This window comes from Pleurodeles waltl, chromosome 4_2 (assembly GCF_031143425.1).
Source record: "Pleurodeles waltl isolate 20211129_DDA chromosome 4_2, aPleWal1.hap1.20221129, whole genome shotgun sequence".
In the NCBI taxonomy this organism is placed as follows: Eukaryota; Metazoa; Chordata; class Amphibia; order Caudata; family Salamandridae; genus Pleurodeles; species Pleurodeles waltl.
In genome coordinates this window covers 739,031,419-739,050,743 of record NC_090443.1, presented here as the reverse complement: position 1 = coordinate 739,050,743, position 19,325 = coordinate 739,031,419, and the positions used below count along the sequence as shown (strand labels likewise).

Here is a 19,325-nt window from a genome sequence, read left to right as displayed (position 1 = left end):
TTCTCTCCCACCCACACCTCTGTTGTTCCCTCAGCCCTTGCAGAAGTAGAAATTAAATTATTATTTACTGCTCTAAATCTTCAATAAAATGGCCCATGCATTGCTCCATATGCGTGTGCAAGCGTTGTGATGCATGCGTGTATAAAGTCAGCATGAACACACGCTCCCAAATATTAACACAGCAGCCAGCAGTGAAATGTATCAGCATGCATGCGTTCATAACATTATCTGTTTTTTAGGGGCGAGAGGAAATCGCTCCGTCCCTCTTCTAATCTCTCTTTAGGGGGATTTTAACCATGCCCACTTTACGTCAGTCACTTTCATTGGTTCGTGGGCTTGCCTTTTAAAATCCGCTTGTTTTCATTCGTGAAAGGCATGCATACGTCATGCTTTTTCCGGTGTTTAGCCCTCCTTGAGAGCACCGGCAAACTGTTGAAAACATATGAGGCTCCATGTTTAGCATATGGTTTCTGGACTACTATTTCTCTTTATTTTGCAGCGCGATCACGCTGCATTTTACACAGCGCGATCGTTTTTTTTTTTCTTCATTTAATGTGGCAAGAAAAGTCAGGTTAGGAGTTTACAACGCTAATAGCTCTAAATCGATGTAATGCGATACCCATTGCATTGCAAATGCCTGTTTTTTGGGGGGGGTTCTGCTGATGCAGCACGTCATCGGCAAAAGGCACTAGCTAAACCTATAGTTCAAAAGGATTGCCGGTGCTTGCTAATCCAGATGTTTAACCTCACCTTTTTCTTTAGTCCACCTTTCTTCCGTGTGCAACTTTGAAGGACTAGAAGACTTTGGGTTTTAACATGTTTCAGATAGAGGGAAAAATATTATCTTACTCTAATATTTTTTTACATAGCTGAAATGCCAGTTTCTCCATGTATTGCTCACTGTTTGGACATGAAAGGCTTTCTTTGCCTGCTGCTATCACGCTCATTATGCTTAGTGGTCATTAGTTTAGTTAAGGATCGTGCACAGAGGTGAATTCTGGTGTAGTGTCCAGTGATCAGGGGTGTGGTGTGATGTAGCTTGGTTGTAAATCAGTTTATGTTCCGATTTATTTTCAAGGGTAGTTCCCTGCAGTGACACGAGCACAGGTTTCTCTGTCAGTCTGTTGCCCACTATGAGTTTGGACATGCTGGAATAGTTAAAGAGAGGGGTTTTCTTAATCCAGTTCCATAGGTCCTGATGGAAGCCGTGAGATTTGATCACATAGTAAGACAGGACAGGAACATGGCAGATATAGGCTAGTTGAGGTACGTGTGCTACATTTTTTAAATTCTTTTGATTGATTTTCAGCAGTAACACAGCATGAGTACGTAATTAAGAGAAATACAACCAAGAAAAAAATAACAGTCAAACAGCACAGCTCGGCAAACCAGTGACAGTGGTAGAAGTTACCGACATTATTTATAATCCTGTGTGATTGTGGTGTTATCCAACGACTACAGCAATAATTCAGGCTCCTGCCTCTCAGGTCGTATCCCACCAAGTCATCCCCCACGATCGATTTTCTCTTCCCACAGCCAGTCGGAGAGAGGTGTCCTAATTAGCCCATTCTACGCATTTTTACCCACTAAAGGCCAATAAAGTAATTCTTCCCTTTCCTTAATGAATTTTACATTAACACTAATAAAACATTTTAATAAATGCTCAATAAAGAGCTCTAGAATAGCCTTCCTTGCAACATCAAGTAGCTGGTGAAGGAGCAACCCAGCGATGAAATAATAAATAATTTTGCTAACATCCTTTTGGATTTGGCTATGCCTGCATTGTTCATTCATGGTGTGTTGCATAACTTTATTTTTGAGTAAGCTGCTAGGCCTACATCAAATAATAATAAATAAAAAAATTGTAAAACCAGAAACATTGTTTTGGTCTCAGAAAGCTTATATTTCCATAGTAGTCTCTGGCACTGAAGAGAAATACTTTGTGTGTCAATGTACACCTCGTGAAAGGGCAGGATGCTCTAACTCATAGGAGAGTTAGCCAATGGCTGAAGTAGGTTGATCCACTGCCCCATGCTGTATATTACAGTGGGCGCAGGAAAAATGTGAATGCCACAATACCAGTCCAGTGGATGAAGGAGGCTGTCTGAAAGTCCTTTATTTTAGTAAAAGTAAAAGCTCTTAGCCAAGGCCAGACCAAAAAAAAGTGTCCTACAGCAAATTAAAATGATTGGTCTACAGGTCCATGGGAAACATCCTTTATGCCGATTTTTTTATAACGAAGTCCTGGTTAACGAAAGCGGAACAACGCTTTCTTTAACCACGACTTCGTTATTTTGTGCCTTAACCACGCATGTCCTGAACAACGAACATGCATGGTTAAGGTACAAACAAGGGAGTCGGCTGAGGAGGACGACGCAGATGACAAGGTGACGACTCAGGTAAGTGGGGGGTTTTAGGTTTTGGGGAGGGGGTGGGGGGTCAGGGGGTTTTAGGTTTTGGGGTGGGGTTGGGTTGGGGGGTGGGGAGTTTTTGGTTTTGGGGAGGGGGTCGGGGTTTTAGGTTTTGGGGTGGGGTTGGGGGGTGGGGCGTTTTTGGTTTTGGGGAGGGGGTGGGGGTCGGGGGTTTTAGGTTGGGGTTGGGGGGGTGGGGCGTTTTTGGTTTTGGGGAGTGGGTGGGGGGTCAGGGGGTTTTAGGTTTTAGGGTGGGGTTGGGGGGGTGGGGCGTTTTTGGTTTTGGGGAGTGGGTGGGGGGTCAGGAGGTTTTAGGTTTTGGGGTGGGGTTGGGGGTGGTGCGTTTTTGGTTTTGGGGAGTGGGTGGGGGGTCAGGGGGTTTTAGGTTTTGGGGAGTGGGTGGGGGGTCAGGGGGTTTTAGGTTTTGGGGTGGGGTTGGGGGTGGGGAGTTTTTGGTTTTGGGGAGGGGGTGGGGGGTCGGGGGTTTTAGGTTTTGGGGTGGGGTTGGGGGGTGGGGTGAGGGATTTAGGGTGAATGGTGCCTATTGCTAATGATTTTATCAGGAATGCCTTTACAACGAAATATCGTTGTAAAGGCATTTGTGGTAAAATCATTAGTAGTAAAGACGAGGTCGGTGTTCCGACCTCGTTGTTAAGGTTAGTAGTAGTTTAAAATTCGGTGTTCCGTCATATAACCCAGGTCCATGAAGTAGGGTGGTTTTACTTTCCCTGTGTAAGCAACACAGACTTTGGTAGGTGCTATAAGTTGTGGGAAGTGGCACTGGTGTTGCTATGTAATTAAAAATGTCCTCTCATTCCCCCATTCTTATTATACATAAATACAGCTTGTGCTCTAACAGCCAGGTGGTGTCTAAGACACGAGCACTAGTTTACTGCATGACGCTTTGTTGGAAGTCACTTGCTAGTTTTGAGAACAGGCCTGTATCTGCTTCTAGCAAGCTAGAGAGAGTATGGTGTCTAATGGAGCTAGTATTGTGGTTTTTGAGACATTTTCTTATAGTTGGCATAATTGTGCACATTTGTCAGTTTTTATATTTAGACCCAACAATTCTGGCTCAAGATGCAGTGACCTAAATATTTTAGCTGTGCATATTTTCTTATTATCTAGGGGAGCCTCTTTGTGAGGCCAGTATTGGAACCTTAACTGTATCATTGTAGGCCATCAAACTGCCAGTGTGTGACAATTATGCCTGCAGAAGTTAAGTGGCATCCAGTAGCTGGAAAGGGCAAAGGATGTTCTTGCCATAACCATGAATTCATCTGCTTTTAGCAGAGGTGGAGAGGAGATATTTTTTCTGATCCTACTCTTAACCAGTCTCTGTTGATCTTTCAGGTAAATAACTGCTGTTTATTGTGGAACTGACTGGCGTCCCTGTTCAACTCCTTGCTATGCAGAAGACTTTATGTTTCACTGGTTTCAATAGGATCACACAAATGAGTAACCCCAGTGTATACACTTCAAAAACGTACTACAAAGTGCTGAAGAACATCTGCATTATATTGACAAAACAACTCCAGTTATTAGTAACAACCATCTCAAAATCATAAACTTGTTAAGTAACATATAGGTCTAGAATTGAGACGAAACTCACTCCACTGGGAGGAGGGAAGATAAAAAAATAAAACACTATATCCTAGATAGCGAACCATGCATCTGTTTATGAGTATTTGTATAGCACAAACCTATCCCAGAAGCAGCTGAGCTCTGTGCAAAGTCAAGGGCAACCATACAGTGAACAATAGGAGCTGTAACTGGCTATTGGATATCCATTCAGCTGTAGTCTGTGGCCTAATGCACCTGAGTGGGAGTAAACCCTAATTTGTTGACCTAAAGATAGAGGAACGATATCAGACAGGTAAGCCTTATGGACAGGCATATTACACCTGTAATAAGAGGGTTATGAAAAAGGAAGTCTCACCATCTCATGCTCTCATTACATTGATTTTTTTTTATCCATATGGGACTTACTCGGGTTTAACAAAGCAGCAGGCCCTTTTCTCTTTCTTTTAATCTCAGTCTTGCTTGAATCTATAAGGTGCCCTCCAATTCCCTGTCAAACATACCTTTCTTAAGGATCTGTAGTTTGTCTCTCCTCTGTAATATGTTCTGACTAAATTCCAGGAACAATTACAATCTTGCATTGCAAGTCACATTTTCTTGCATCAACCCTTATAATAGACTCCCTTAGCTTGGGTTCAGAGAGCTCCACTAGTATTGTGCCTGCTGGCAAGCCCATACCCATGGAAGCTTTGTAACTCTTATTACTTCAACCCTAATAGCTTTTTCAGTTCCAAGCACCTCTGACTGTAGATAATTATTCACCTCTAATCACATCCCCATGCTCAGTAAGAGAAGGTAGACCTAGCATTCTAAGAAAAGTATACCTTGTGCTTTCCAGGGTCTCTAGACTACAGATCGTTTAAAGTGATCTTAATCTTCAGATCTGGGTAAAAATCTCCAGTGTAGATACTTGTTGATCTTATTGACCTACCTTAGTCTCTTTTTGGATTGCTTGGTTTTTGATCTCTTCCAAATCACCTTCCAGCAAAGTCAATTTTGTGGTCTTCTGCAGGTCCTGTGGAATGGACATCAGAAGAGGTTTTCCATGGATGAGCTCTAGAGCGACAGGGGTCAGAGCATTTAAATTTGATGTCTTGAACTCCATGTGGCTTAAAACAGTGAGTGGCTGTTCACAATTAATCTTAGTTGTGAAGTGATGTTAAGTAGCTCCCCATGTAGACATGCATTTTTAAAGGTTTAATAAAGTGAGATGTCCACCATGTTGAGACACACTCTCTTTTCTAGCGTTCCATGAGTCAGGTGTGGGTTGTCTGTGTCTCATCCATGATGTTACTGTTCAGGGCTGCCCTGCTCTCCAACGAGTCCATTAAAGTATCTCCAAAGAGCTCTTAATCCTACTTACTTGTATTGGTATCTGAGAGAATGGCGCAAGCCACTTCTGGGGCAAGAGTGACACTTAAGGGGAAACTAACTGTAGAATATTATATGTGGTGAGGACACAAGGAAGTCCAGCCCCATCACTGCCATTTGCCTAGGAAAGGCTAACTCCATAATTGGCGGAAATATATTGTCTCAAGTTTGTTAAAGCGCAATATGAAAAAAACAATAAGTACAATTCTGCATTGTTGATTGGAAATATGCAATAAAATATTGTGTTTTATGGCATTTAGGGTTGTTTTTGCTTGTTCTTTCGAATCATTGTGTTGGGTGCGCGTGCTCAACTTTCCATTGGTTGATTTATTTAAATTGTTCTCATTACTAGTCTTAACATTAACGACGTTTTGATCGATTGAGGAATGCTTCCATCAGAGTTTTAAAACGGCAACTGTTAAATCCATTAAACTAAACCATGTCTCCACATTGCACGTTGAGGGAATGGTTCACAAAGTTAAACTTAATACTTTACGATTTTTTGCAATTCAAAAAGGAATTTTACGAGTAGAATCTTTACAACTGCCTAACTTTTTATTCATACAAATTGGTTGAAATTACACATACTACGTGCATAACAAGGAACAATTAAACCAGCTTTTCATGCAAGGTTACGAAAATAAAATCGGCTTTCACACTTCTTGTAGTACTTTACTTAAAGAACATGGCGTCATCCTATCCCAAAATGTTTGCTGAAAGGGAATTTAAAATATGGGAACTTCTGCAAAAAGAGTTTCCAATTTCTACAGGAAAATTGATAAAATCGGCTGAACTGATAGTGGAAAATCATGTGAAAGTTTTTCAGAACAGTGCCAAAAATGAGAACTGTAAATTAAACTTCACTTTTATTTGGACAAAAGTAAGTTTATTGAAGTATAAAGGATTCTGCCCCTCCTCGTAGACATGTCTCCAGGGCTCCGGTTTGTGAGTTGTGATAGTACCTGCACCATCCTACACCTTTGCTCAGGCCGATAATAGTCACGAGGCGACACATTACTTTGGCCTAGGCAGATTCTCAACAGCGATTTACTCTGCAGGTGGCCAGTAGTGTATCCAGCGATTAAATTGTAAAATAATAAATGCCAAAGGGGCTCAAAGTATTAGTTGTTAGCCTGTGGCTTGTGCTATCAAATGTCAAGTGTGCTGTATACCGACGCTGCATACCTTGGTTCCACTTCATGCCTGTTTCATCAACCACCAGATATCCCCTGGCCCTTTATCCCACCGTTGCAAGTTATTTATCATCTCCACTTTAGTTTCTATTTTTCTGCCTTTCTCCTCCTTCACCCCTTGTTTGTTTCTCCCTTTTGCTCTGAGTGAAAGAAAAATAAGTGCCAGTCCACAAAATCAGTGCCGGGGACCCTCATCTGCAAGCAGGGGCTCAAATTAAGTACTGTCATTCGTTAGTATTGAGTTGAGTAAATTAAGTAAGTCATTCGTTAGTGCAATCAGTGCAACAGCACTGGACCTGAGATGAATGAGAGCCCACTTCACTCAGTTATGCAAGCCAATTAGGGTAACAGAAGCACCTATTTTCCTTACTTGCATTAGTGCCCATGGTGCCACTGTAGGTGCGCCCTGCTCAGGCTACACTTCAGCTCATCTGATCTCCTATTTGATGAACGAGTTCCAGCCTGTCCCTGCAGTGTTGTTAGTCTTTTCGATTTCTGATTGGTTCTGTTTCCTTGGCCCCAGACATTCTTCCTTCCTTCCTTTCTTATATCTGAAAGGATTTCTCTTGCCTGAAAACTCAGGCGAAGAAAGTAAGTACCCGCGGGTAATGTATAACATTTCAAAACTCTCCAGAAAATTAGCAAAATGTCTATCTACAGACAACTATGTGTACAGAACAAAGAAATCTACATTATAGATAGAAAACTATACTCTGGATTTCTTCTTTCCATACTATTGATATTCCAGCCCGTAAGAATCCAGTTAACTATTATTTTTTTTAATGGAGACAAAAGGACATATTGTTTTGCAATGCCAATGATTGATGCAGACCTAGGACTGTGCTTTTGCACCCAGCCTGGAGATAAATACTTGGCAGTTCTATGTGGTATTAAAAAGAACAGCTTGCCGTAAACAGACGTTGGTAATTGAATTCAGAAATCTTTATTCGGCACAAGAGTAGCCATAAAAGGTGCATAAGTGATTAAAAAAAAAGCACAAGATAAATAAATACATAGGCGGAGCAACACTTGAATCTGCACAGTGCAATCGAATCTCTGCTGGCCGTGACAGGCAACCTAAAAATGGATGATCTGATCAGAATACAACTACTAAATTTTCCCTGAAATTCAAGGGCACATTAAACCAACTCCCACCGCCAGAAACATAGTTCAGTTTACACACTTCCAGGGATATAGGATCTAATATTACACCTAGCCCTCCATCGATTTCCTGCATCTCACCGCTGCTTTAAAAAAAAACGAACAAACACCAAAATCAACATCATGGCTGCTTAGGAACTAGAGATAAAACAGCACTTCCACAGCCTCAGAGATTTTAAAATTGGCTTAATAAATAGCTTTAAAAAGGGTTGTAGAATTTACAAAGAAGTGCAAAGGGCATCAACGTTTGCTCTGGCAACTCATCACAGGAGCAGGTAGATACTGACATTCCCTGAAAACCAAAGGCTCCTGGAAGACTCAAAAGCCGCCACTCTGTGCCAGCCCTGAAACAGAAAAATAAAGATCTCTACCAGCGTGAGCGATCTAGAGTTAAATACAATGCGGATCCGCTGATGCATGGATCATAAGATAAGATCATCTTTAATGGAACACTTGCTTGACCTAATTTGCAATCTCTGCAAAGGACAAAGCTCTAAGATGTGGAGCTTCACCATCATTTTATTGGTCTTTTTTAAAGTAGTAAGTGCATCAAATATGTCAGTTAAACTCAATGCATTAAGATTTTGTTTAATGTAAGCAAACCAGGGGATTGAGAGGCCCTTATCCAAAGTAAGACAATCTAAAATGGATATCCCTGTTTAAATTAGCCTCAGTGTTGACCTAGACGCTGACCCAGGGTATGAGAGGCCACCTTAGCTTTGTCAAATATATGCTGGAAGTTTAGCTCTGAATGATTAATGAAGAGGGAGCTTGGGCAGATGGAGGAGCCCCCTACAAATGTGTTTTTCTCAATCTGCAAGGAAGTGACACTGTGGTGTCCCCATTCTCCAGCACCATAGAACGCAGCAGATGCGCACTGAGCATTGTCAATATTCAAGATTAGTGAAACTGTCCCCCTGACTGTAGCCTGATCCATGTTATATAGTGCTCCAGCTGATGTCCTGATCTTCAGATGAGAACAACTGATCCACGATTGCCAAGAGCCTGCAATGTTAAAAATTACCCACAAATAGTTAAAGTCGCACACACTACCAAGTGATTGCCCCCTCACCACTAAGTTGGATGTATTTTTCCTGTCTGGTCTGCACGCCATATTATGATATTTTCCACAACTTGTGACCAGGTCCAATTCACTCATGAAAGACATAAAGGATTCCACCAGGATGGGTAATGCACCTGTTGTCCTTGCTATTAGTACAGCATCATCTGCATAAAGTACACAAACTTGAGAAACATTCTGGATGCCTCTGGTGGTCTTAGTCAGAATGGGACACAGATTATTAATATAAAGAAAAGCAACGGAGCCAGGATATATCCTTGGCGCACCCCACAGGCTAAAGGAAAAGTGGCAGACACTTCTCCAACTGGGCCAAAGCGAACCTTAGCTACTAGGTTCTTGTGAAGAATGTACACAAAAAAACTCACAAGTGCCACCTCAGCCCTTAGATCCAGCAGCATCAGCCAGAGTTTGGTTTTGTTAATGCAGTTGAATGCTGTTGACAGGTCCATAAAGGCCAGGTATAGCAGGCAGCGCTTAACAATGCTATTTTTGCCAATGATCAAATTCAAGTTTGAGCACTGTTCCACTGTACCCAGCCCCTGACAGAACCCAAATTAAAAAGGGACATAATATTATGATGTATTGCCCATGATTTTAAGCGATTAAATATCACCTGTTCGATAATCTTGACAGTACTATCAACAAGAGAAATGGGACGGTAACATTTGGGCAACATGCAATATCCCTTTTTAAAAATGGGGGCAATTGTGGAGAGGGTCTAGGAACTTGGTATCTTGTTACACTGTGCTTTACTAAAAAACATTTGTAAACAAGGGACCCCACAATCAGTGTTGCACTTGAGATGGTCCATTGGGACCCAATCCGGTCCCGGGGCTTTGCCACCCGGGCTTTGCCTAATAGCGTTGGCCACTTCGTGGAAGGTAATGGATACTGTTGGTGAGTGGATTAATCTACCCATACACATTTGCCCCAGGCTCTCCTTTTCCACCAGATGAAAAATGCTCTAAAGTGCATTACCCAGTCTGTGTGCTGAACATTACAAGTCAGAAGGGGATTAGCTAGGGCTTCCCTTTACTTAAGCTTTTTGACTGTGTCCCAAAATGGCCTACAATTCTTTGTAAGTGCCACGCTTTCCAGGAGCTCCCAATCCACACTGTTCAAAACATCCTTCCTGGCCTTCAAGGTGCTTTATGGGCTTTGCAGGCCGCAATGGGATCTTTCAAGGTTGCTGAGTGATCCTTCCTTCATCTGCAATTGGCTAATGAGCAATGGCTATATAACCAGCGAGGGTTCTCCTACACACGCTTATTTGGTTGCAGCAGGAGCTGCCTAATGCTCAAACTTAGGGTATCATAGCGGACTAACATTTCATACCACTGTTTATTTGAAAAACAGCATAGGAAGGGTGGCCTTCGGGTCTAAGATGCCATACAAGCCTTAGGCCGTTGCTAGAGTGCTGAGTGATGGGGATTGACTTATGTGGGAGAATCGTTATATGTACTGTAAATTGTCCTACTGCATAAAGAGCTTTGTGGTCCCCTCATTCTTTTGCTAGAACAGCACCATGTGAGACCCATGATGACAAGTTCCTTCTTACAAAAATGTAGTCTGTAACTGGCCCGACCATGTCCTCTAAAAGAGGCAAAAATGCCCCATTAGTACTGAACAAGTCAACAAGATGCCCATAGGGCATGTTCTGCAAGATGCCTCCTCAACTCCTACCCTCTACCGTCAGGTTTCACTGGAGTGGGTGCGGAACGTTCTGTTCCCTGTACCTTATAGTCAACCACCAACTTAGCATTAAAGTTCCTGCAGAGTAGATAATTAGGCTGGTACATAGGCCTAGCTCCTATGGGCTTCAAATTAGCTAGAAAAACAATTGAACATTTAAAGGTGTGCATACAGGGTTTAAAAAGTAATCAATATCAAAATTAATCAATAAAAAATAAAAAGCACTTGATTTATCCTTTATAAGCAAAGCCAAAAATGACGAGGTCCCCATATCTAGAACTGAAACTTCCACTCTCAAGTTAACCCATACAGAAAAACCACCCTTGGCTCTACCATGCATAGAAGGGATTGCAGGGCAACAGTGACATGCAAAACCAGCACATGAAGAACAAGCAGCCTCTCATGTTTCCTGAAGAGCAATAAAGTCATGTTTTGCAATAAAGTTTTGCCAACCTGGGCTAGGAATCTTATCTTTTAAACCTGCAATGTTCCAGCTCAGCACAGTATAAGAGCGCCTTGTGCTGTCTTTCATAGAACCATTCATTAAGATCCCATCATCCAGAGAATTGGCAGTGTAAGGAGATGCTGGAAAAACACGTAGTTTCCATCTTTGATACCATCCTGAAGTCAGTCCACAGTAGAAGGAGCATCAAATCGATTTAAAAGAGGTCCCCCATGCTGGGAGGATGGTCGAGAGTCAGCCGAGTTGGTTGTAAAACATTAATGATGGCAGTAGAGGAACTGGCCTGAGTGCCCCTGCCTTTTTCTATTGACTTGCTTGGCAAGTAAGGGTATGATGATTGCTGTGGCAGGATGCAAGATCTATAAAAATAACCTAGTGGGACCAAAGAGAGAGACAGACAGACAGACAGACAGACAGACAGACAGACAGACAGACAGACAGACAGACAGACAGACAGACAGACACACACACACACCCTTTGCACTAAAAGTGGTGATCTGAAATTAAAAATGACACATTCTCTGTCCAACAACCACCGCACACACACACACACCCTTTGCACTAAAAGTGGTGATCTGAAATTAAAAATGACACATTCTCTGTCCAACAACCACCGCAGCAACTGAACCAGGCCAAATCCATCCAACCCTACCAGTTGGTAAGATATCATTTACAAAGGAGAAAGGGAACCCTCTATGGCGTGCATGCCAGTTCAAAACCTTGTTGCATAACTCCGCCTGCACAAAGTGGAGTCTCCAATTAGGATAGCCACATAAGGGTAAGCAGTGTGAGGGAGATTTATTCCTGGCTGGTTTTGGCAGAGACGTGTCTCCTTTGGAGGTTGCCTCTCCTTATGCAAGTTCATAGGAGAACCACTTCCTCTCCGATTTAGTGTGGTCTTGTCAGATGGAGCAGGGAACAGCCAAGGAATGGTGGTACTCACAAGCAGTGGGGCTCAGAGACTGACATTATTCGGGCCAGAATGTGGCCCTCCAGGTGCTCCAGATTTAAAGGATGTCAAAGAGCTGCTTACAAAGACTGAATAGCAGGTGTGTGGGAATTAACCCTGGGTGTGCCATATGAAGCAGTCTCCTTTTGACTAGACTGCCTTGGTAGGGCCCCAGTTTGCAATTCAATGGCTTTGAGATGGTCAATAAAAGGGGAAAGTTCATCATAAAAAAGCTCTTTAACTTTAGCACAACAGGCTTCCATGAAACAGTCAAGGCAAAATTGGTCCAGGGTTGAGGTCCCGGAGGCCCCTGCAAGAGGTGGTGGAGGAGAAAGAGCTATAGGAGCTACAGGAACTGATCCTGTAATCAAGGTTTAGCTTGCCTGCTTTGCCTTGCAAGGTGTTACGTTTCGTCTGCTGCAGGTTCCTCGTGAGGAACATCTAGCCTTTGTATGTAAATTGGGTCTCTTCAAATAGAGTTCAATTAGTAGAGGCAGCCATTTTCCTAACCCTGTAGTGCAAAGAAGTTACCGCAGGGATGCCACAGTGAGAGGAGCAGCGCATCGTAGGCACAAAAATGGAGGAAACTCAATCTCTTCCTCCTCCCAAAATTCACTGGTTTCATGGCTTTGACAGTCCCCTCACAGCTACTGCAAACTTGCAGATGCCACTTCCGCAAGCACTGCCTAAAACCGCGCTCGAATAGCACTGCTTCCTGTTTGAAAAGGCCCCACCTCGAATACCCTCCCACAGTCACTGTCACAGGCACAGAGCGCTTCCCATTACCCTCTGGACTGCTGTGTATAATGATCCACGCATCGTCTGTCACAGTCCAGTAATGTTTAATCTGCTCTCCTCTCTTCCAACCCCAGGCTTCATGTAAACACTCCACTATGTTTCTATGCGTCATTTGATGTAAACTCTATGCATTATTTCTGATTGCGTTGTTACTAAGTACATGGAAAATCAATGTAAAAAAAAATATCTTTCTGACCCTATCGAGTGGCCCTTTTCTCACTTTACTGGTGTTCCTCTCAGTGCTTCACCACTCCTCCCTGTGTCTACAGGAATATACATGTGTTTGTATATATTCGTATTTACCCTAAAGACTACATCTCAAATTCAATTCTGGACAGTAACAGTAAAGACTCCATGGTTAGCAGATGTTTAAAACAGGAGAACTGTTATTTCACAAACTGTGGCCACCAAGACCAGCCACTGCTTGTACTTATATAAACCAAATGTGTTGTTGTGACTGAAGTATTCTTGTGTATAAGACAACCAAGAAAGACTACAAATAGATGCTATGACGAGTCCAGATTTGTCACTGGCACAACATTGATAGGTTATTATAATATGGCTTGCACATGGCCACGGTGGAAAGTCCGTAAGCAATTGAAATAGTGTAGATCAACTGGGTTTTTTACATAATTGCATCACATATTTTGTTCACATTACGAATATTTGAAATTTGAGGTCCATTTAAATAATTTTTATGTAACTTATGTGGGTATCAAGAAACTCTGACATTTTGCTGGACCTACCGTGGTTTCCTATAGCCTTTTTATAGCCTGAAAAAACGCCAATGAACCAGCCCTCTAGTAGCCTCACTGGTCATCACTGGTCTAGGCGAAAAGCACTGTATCGTTCAAACCCAGGCTTCCCACTCTTCTCTGAGTAGTCAAATTTTGAGTAGCCACCCCACCAGAGGTAAGTCTCACTTCACAACCATCAGCCAGTGATCAAATATATGCACCGAAAAGGCACTGTCAAGGCCCAGGAGATTCAGGTACACGTATCTGTTCTACAGAGTCCAGTCCTTCACCGAGGGCTGTCATAACCAAAGCCACTACTTTAAATGAATACAGAGTACCAGCCCTTCTGGATTTCCATTTAAAACACTGACCCAAGGTCACAAATGTTGCACCTCCTGAACCTATCCCATCAGCTCATCTACCACTGAATCTCTGTTTCACCAATTTGCACAATTTGAAGCCTCCTGTTCAGTTAAGCTGCCTCTTCTGTTATTCTCTTTGTGTACAGTCAATGTTTTTGAAAGTTAGGCTGGTATTGCCAATGTAAAGGAATATTTTTTTAAAGTTTAACACACAGAAATATATGGCTGCCCCTTTTTCTTTTCTCCTCTTTTGACCCTCTCATTTTCTGGGTTAAATGCCACAAAGGTGCCTCTTTGTGGCTTGTTTGGTGCTATAAACGTTTAGGTAAACACACTAGAAAGGGTTGCATCTTTAGGGTATCACAGCCAGTCTGTAGGAATGAGGCAAAAAACACTCCCAAGATGGCGGCCTTGTTTTGTCCTCTCTCTTTCAGTGACAGGCCTGGGAGGCTTGCTGTGGCACCTGGCACACATCCACTACACTCCAAACTAAAACACTAAGGTAAAAGACATTGTCATTTACAGCACCAATAGCTCTAACTCTCACAAATGCGAGACCTATGTCAGTGCAAATGCGTGTTTGTTTTCCATCGTGATGGGTGAATATGTACTAACAACTGAACAGGCAAAATAAACAGGTAAGTAAAATGCTAAAGTTGAATTGCCAGAAAGGGGGATGAAAAACAAAACAGGAAGCCACAAGGTACCTTAAAAGCAGGGCCAAAAGTTGTCAAGTCAACCGCGCTGCTGTGCACAGTATGAAAAGCTCGGTATTTTGTATGCTGCTTTCCCCTAGGAATATCAGCTGCTTTGAAAAAAATCTACCTTTATTGAGATGTCCCTCAAGATGTTTTCTAATGTAGGCATAACTGATAATTACTGTATTCCTCAAAGATAAAATCTATTTTTTCAAACTTTTGAAATAGTTTACCAATTGCGGCATCCATGTGAATTAACGCTAAACGTGACTTTTAAAACTTGTTTCGCATCAGACATTCTTAATCGCCCTTGGTGGCAAACGTTTTTTTTTGTTACCTACCGTGTGGCCATGCCTGCTATGTGGTTCATGAGCAGTGCCCACGTTTCTAGTTCATGACTGACCTTGAGCTGTGACAGATATTCAGTCAAATCAGCAGCATGTAACCGTTACAGGGGTGCAGGGCAGAGAATTCATTGCCGTGTGTTGTTTTGGTCATTGACAGAAAGCCACTTGAAAGTGAGGTTGCTGTAACGGCTTCACGGGTGTGTAATGTCTGTTGTCAGGACACATAAACTATCCTCAGAGTTAATAAAGGAGAGCAATAAAGTGCACTGCAATGACTGATGGCCAGTTTGTGGGTGTCCGTATGTTTCTGCTGTTCTAGATTTTAGAGAATGAAACTTGGTGTAATATTAACGTTTTAACGGAAAGCATGCTGCCCAGCCTCCCCGGCCCTCAGTCATTTCATTTTCCTCTAACACAGGCTCGCTGGTCGTATATGCGGGTGAAGTACCTCTTCTTCTCGTGGCTTGCAGTATTTATTGGCAGTTGGATTATATATGTTCAGTACTCAACTTACACCGAGCTCTGCCGAGGGCATGACTGTAAGAAACTCATCGTAAGTATCAATTTATTTAAAAACCCGCGTTGAGTGCGTAATTCGTCATATTGTAGCTATCCATGCGAGAGTCTTGGCATGCCTAATGATCGATTAGAAATGTTACAATCAAAAACACAGTTTTACATCATGCTTTTTCTTCGATCTTCTAAACATTACAATTACTTGAGGGATGCAGGTGTTTATATTTCATTACCTGAATATATTTTTCCACAATCTCCCCCGCTATCCTCTCTACTGTGTCATTGCAGAGTAGAGTCCCACGTGCCCTAGACTGTCCGTTTGGGGGAGGGGGAGATGTCCTCTTTGCCAGTTGCTGACCTCCTCGCCTGGTCAGGAGGGGTCACTACTCTGGTTCATACAGTTTGTTCCCTCAACTTGTTTAGCTATATTTCTTACTTTGACAACAACTTCGGCAAGAGGAGTAACTAATTTGGACGTAGAACCCACGTGCTTGACTCGTTTGATGGAGTATTAGAGAATATGGAACACAAAAGCAGGCAAGCACTTGCTTGGTGGTATTGGAACTGTGGCTAAGACTAATGTGTGTGATTATATTTGAGGGTCCGGTGTTGCATTTGGGCCCACGATAATGAAACTTGTGCGAGCAGTCATTATTTAAAGACCCCTGGCTCTGCAGTGTGACGTGATGTGTCATATTGCCTACCTGGATCTGGTTTATTCTGTTCAGCAGCAGGACTGAACCACCCTCTGATTTCTAGTGTGGGAGACACTACTGGGTATGTTGCAAGGCCGTAGCATAGGCACACATCTGTATTACTACTCAGGGCAGGAAGGAAAGTTTTATTCCAATAGAACTAGGCAGCAGTTGGGGATATTCTTTCCAGTACTGGATATTACCGGTTTATGAACTCGATTTGTGAGCATTTCGACAAAGTCTGCTGCAAATTTGTGTACATAGCATTGCTTGCATTTATTATCACAACCGGGGTAGGAAAGTGATTTGGCATTAGGATGCATAACTGATGGCACCAAGTACCCACTGGTGTCAAAGATTAACATATTCTCTAACATCTCAGAAGCGACACATTTAAATATCTGAGTTATTAAATAGTTATTATGAGATCATATCACAGTTGAAAAGACTAATCATATTACAACAAAAAAAATACCTGTGTTCAGCACAGTTAAACAAAATAGTCTTCACATACATTATCAATATATGCATTCAAATGTTAGACCTTTCAGCATCCTTTCAGACTTAAATTCGATTCTCTTGTATTTCATCATTGAGCAGAACAACAGCTGACACTTGTTTCACACGTCAACACCCGCAGTTCAACTCCTGCTATATCAATGCTCTATTATTTTGAACATTTTTGATTTTATGAATATGGTTCTTAATATCGCAATGATATAAATTAAGATGTCTACTGAAGTTACAGAGAATTAATTCCAGCAGATCAGTCCCATTAATCCCATGAGGATAATCAATAATTGATACTCATATTAAGGCAACACATGCTTGTGCAGCACTCGAGCACACTCCCTTCTGATAATCATGTGACACGTTCACCTAATTTTATTTTGATTACCTCAGATATCTCATTGTTGTTGACTGAGATTTTGGAGATTCTGTTTCATTTTAATTAAACTTAATTCAAACAGGTTTATTTTCGGGCCAACATGCAGTAGATGTAGTCACCACACAAAAAGGCACCCTAATTTATGTTGCCATCGGTGAAACGGAGGCTGGATGCAATGGTTGTTGGTAATGGATGCATTAAAGATGCCACCAAGCAGGAAGGGAGTATTATTATTACATGTTTAAGATTTGAAGGGTAAAAATATTCCGACTCTATTCAGTTTTTAGAGGTGCTCTTGGTGAACTTGAGGGGGTGGGCTAGATGAGCTTGTGGCCGCAGTGAGGGAGTCTGGCCTCCACGTGTAATTTTAGAGGTTTTTATAAGGACATTTTACAGGATCAAACTATGGTTCATATTAAAAGTAAGAAAATCTGTGATTAATTGTGGGCAAAGGAAGATTCTCTTTAGGATGAGGTTATTAGTAAAAGTAGAAATATCCACGGAGTGGGGTCAAGGTGGTTTCCAGTGACCAGGTCATAGGGGAGTTGAAAGTATGTGCCGCGGACAAGGAAAAAACGGAATATGTGACAAGTGAAAAAACAGGGACAGACAATCTTGGGTCAAGAAAAGAGTGTGGGAGTAAATGGAAAGGTACCAGTGGTAGGAGAAGGTCTACCAGATAGTGATGGAACGGGAGATCTTGTAAAAGGTGAAGGAAAGTAGGTAAAACAAGGGGAGATGGAGCTGTTGGTAGATGTTGGGTCTCTGGATGATAATAAAAGCAAATGTTTTCAGCTCAAGATTTATTAATACGGGTAATGTATTGCATGCATCAGATGTAACAGGTAAGTGGTTTGAAGAACAGGAGATACAAAAACAAGTAGGATGTAGATTTAAATGGAAAAAAGACAAGTGTAAACGTGCATGTGCCAGAGACATTGATTTTAGTGCTTGAAAGATTAAGCAAAATTCGAGGTGCTTTAGAGCAACTATATAGGTATTGATGGAGCATGATCAGTGTAATGGGGGGTGGGATTCCAGATGCATTCACAAAAAGTGAGGTAAGCTGAAGAACTATCACCACAAAATGTCTCAAGAAGAATGTGATGCCTATGAAATATCTGTTTACAAATTAGGTCTGGGGCAGTAACGGGAGTGTGTTGAAACACCTGTGAGGGGGTCTTATAATTGAAGAAATCGACCTTTGAATTGTGTTTCTCCTGTTGTACTAATAGACAAAGGGCAGGGCAGCTGGAGGATGTGCACTAACTAGAGGAATCTTAATTCTAATATTTCTATTGATACACTCAAGATTTGCTCAAAATGAATGTGTTTGTTGTGCTGTTGGGAGGTGATAAAATGTACTCCGTGCTGCATCAGCATGTCATCAAATTGACCTTCATTCAGAGTCCATATCACTTATAGCTTTTCTAAGTTTGGAAAGTCTCTGCCAGTTCAAAAGGATGCCTTTTGACTGCTTCAGCTTTCTCTGTATTCCACCATGCCACATCTAGAGGTTTTAAAAGACAATGCAAAATGTGTGCTTTGTTTTCAGAACAACATACTAGTATTTACAGAGGTTAAATTATTGCACACCCTAACATTAATAGAATTGTATGACAGTATAAAACAGAACTGAAAAATGTTAGAGTAGGAGAAATGAAAGTCTTAACACAGGTTGACTAACTGGGACACTTTGCCTAAAGAGGAAATAAGAGTCAATATAATCACTTGCTCTTAACCAGACTCAGGCAGTGACTGTGCCCTGTGCTTAAAAGAGCTTTATGAACTTTGCTAAGGGTGTATACTAGATGTTTCATGGTACTCAGCAAAGTACGAAGGCCGTAGCAGCATACAAAACTGCAAAAGTGTGGCGAGGATCACACGGCTTGCCAGGAGGTTTTGCCGGCCTGCTCGGGACCATGCTGCGCTGTCGCCCAACGGGGGAGGTACATGTGGGCGGTAGCGCTGCCCAGGAACTGACATCTGTGTCTGTGCTGCAAGGAGCAGCTGGCAGAGGCACGGTGGGGGCCCTTTCCTTTGATTTGATTTGACTCAGCCTCCACCTTTTTCCCCTCCCCCGCCTGCATTGTTCTGGACACCCTTAGCAGTACAGCTGGTGCACCGCTTACTGAGAGGACTTGGGGGACCCCCCCACTTCGTGATCCTGTGGCCAGTGCGGTGACAGCCCTTTCCCTGCCGAAATGGGTGTCAAGCTCCCTTGCCGGATCCTGTCTTGCTGAGGGGCTTGGGAGGAACAATCTTCTCGCCACAGACTAAGTGCATTCAGTCTGCGTCTTTCTGTGCCATCGTGTTGGGGTGCAACAAATCAGAGAAACACGGCGCGGATGGTCCAGCGTCACGCGCGCAGTCTGCGCAGA

At 42.4% G+C, this 19,325-nt stretch overlaps 1 protein-coding gene across 3 annotated transcripts in view; it reads left to right on the top strand.

The window, feature by feature from the left end:
* The window catches only part of DIPK1A (divergent protein kinase domain 1A), a 419,807-nt gene that overhangs the window by 198,604 nt on the left and 201,878 nt on the right, over positions 1 to 19,325 (top strand). For all 3 annotated transcript variants that reach the window (XM_069232364.1, XM_069232363.1, XM_069232365.1), the window contains one exon: positions 15,263 to 15,397. In XM_069232364.1, the coding sequence (XP_069088465.1) occupies positions 15,263 to 15,397 (135 nt within the window). The remainder of the gene's footprint in view (positions 1 to 15,262; positions 15,398 to 19,325) is intronic.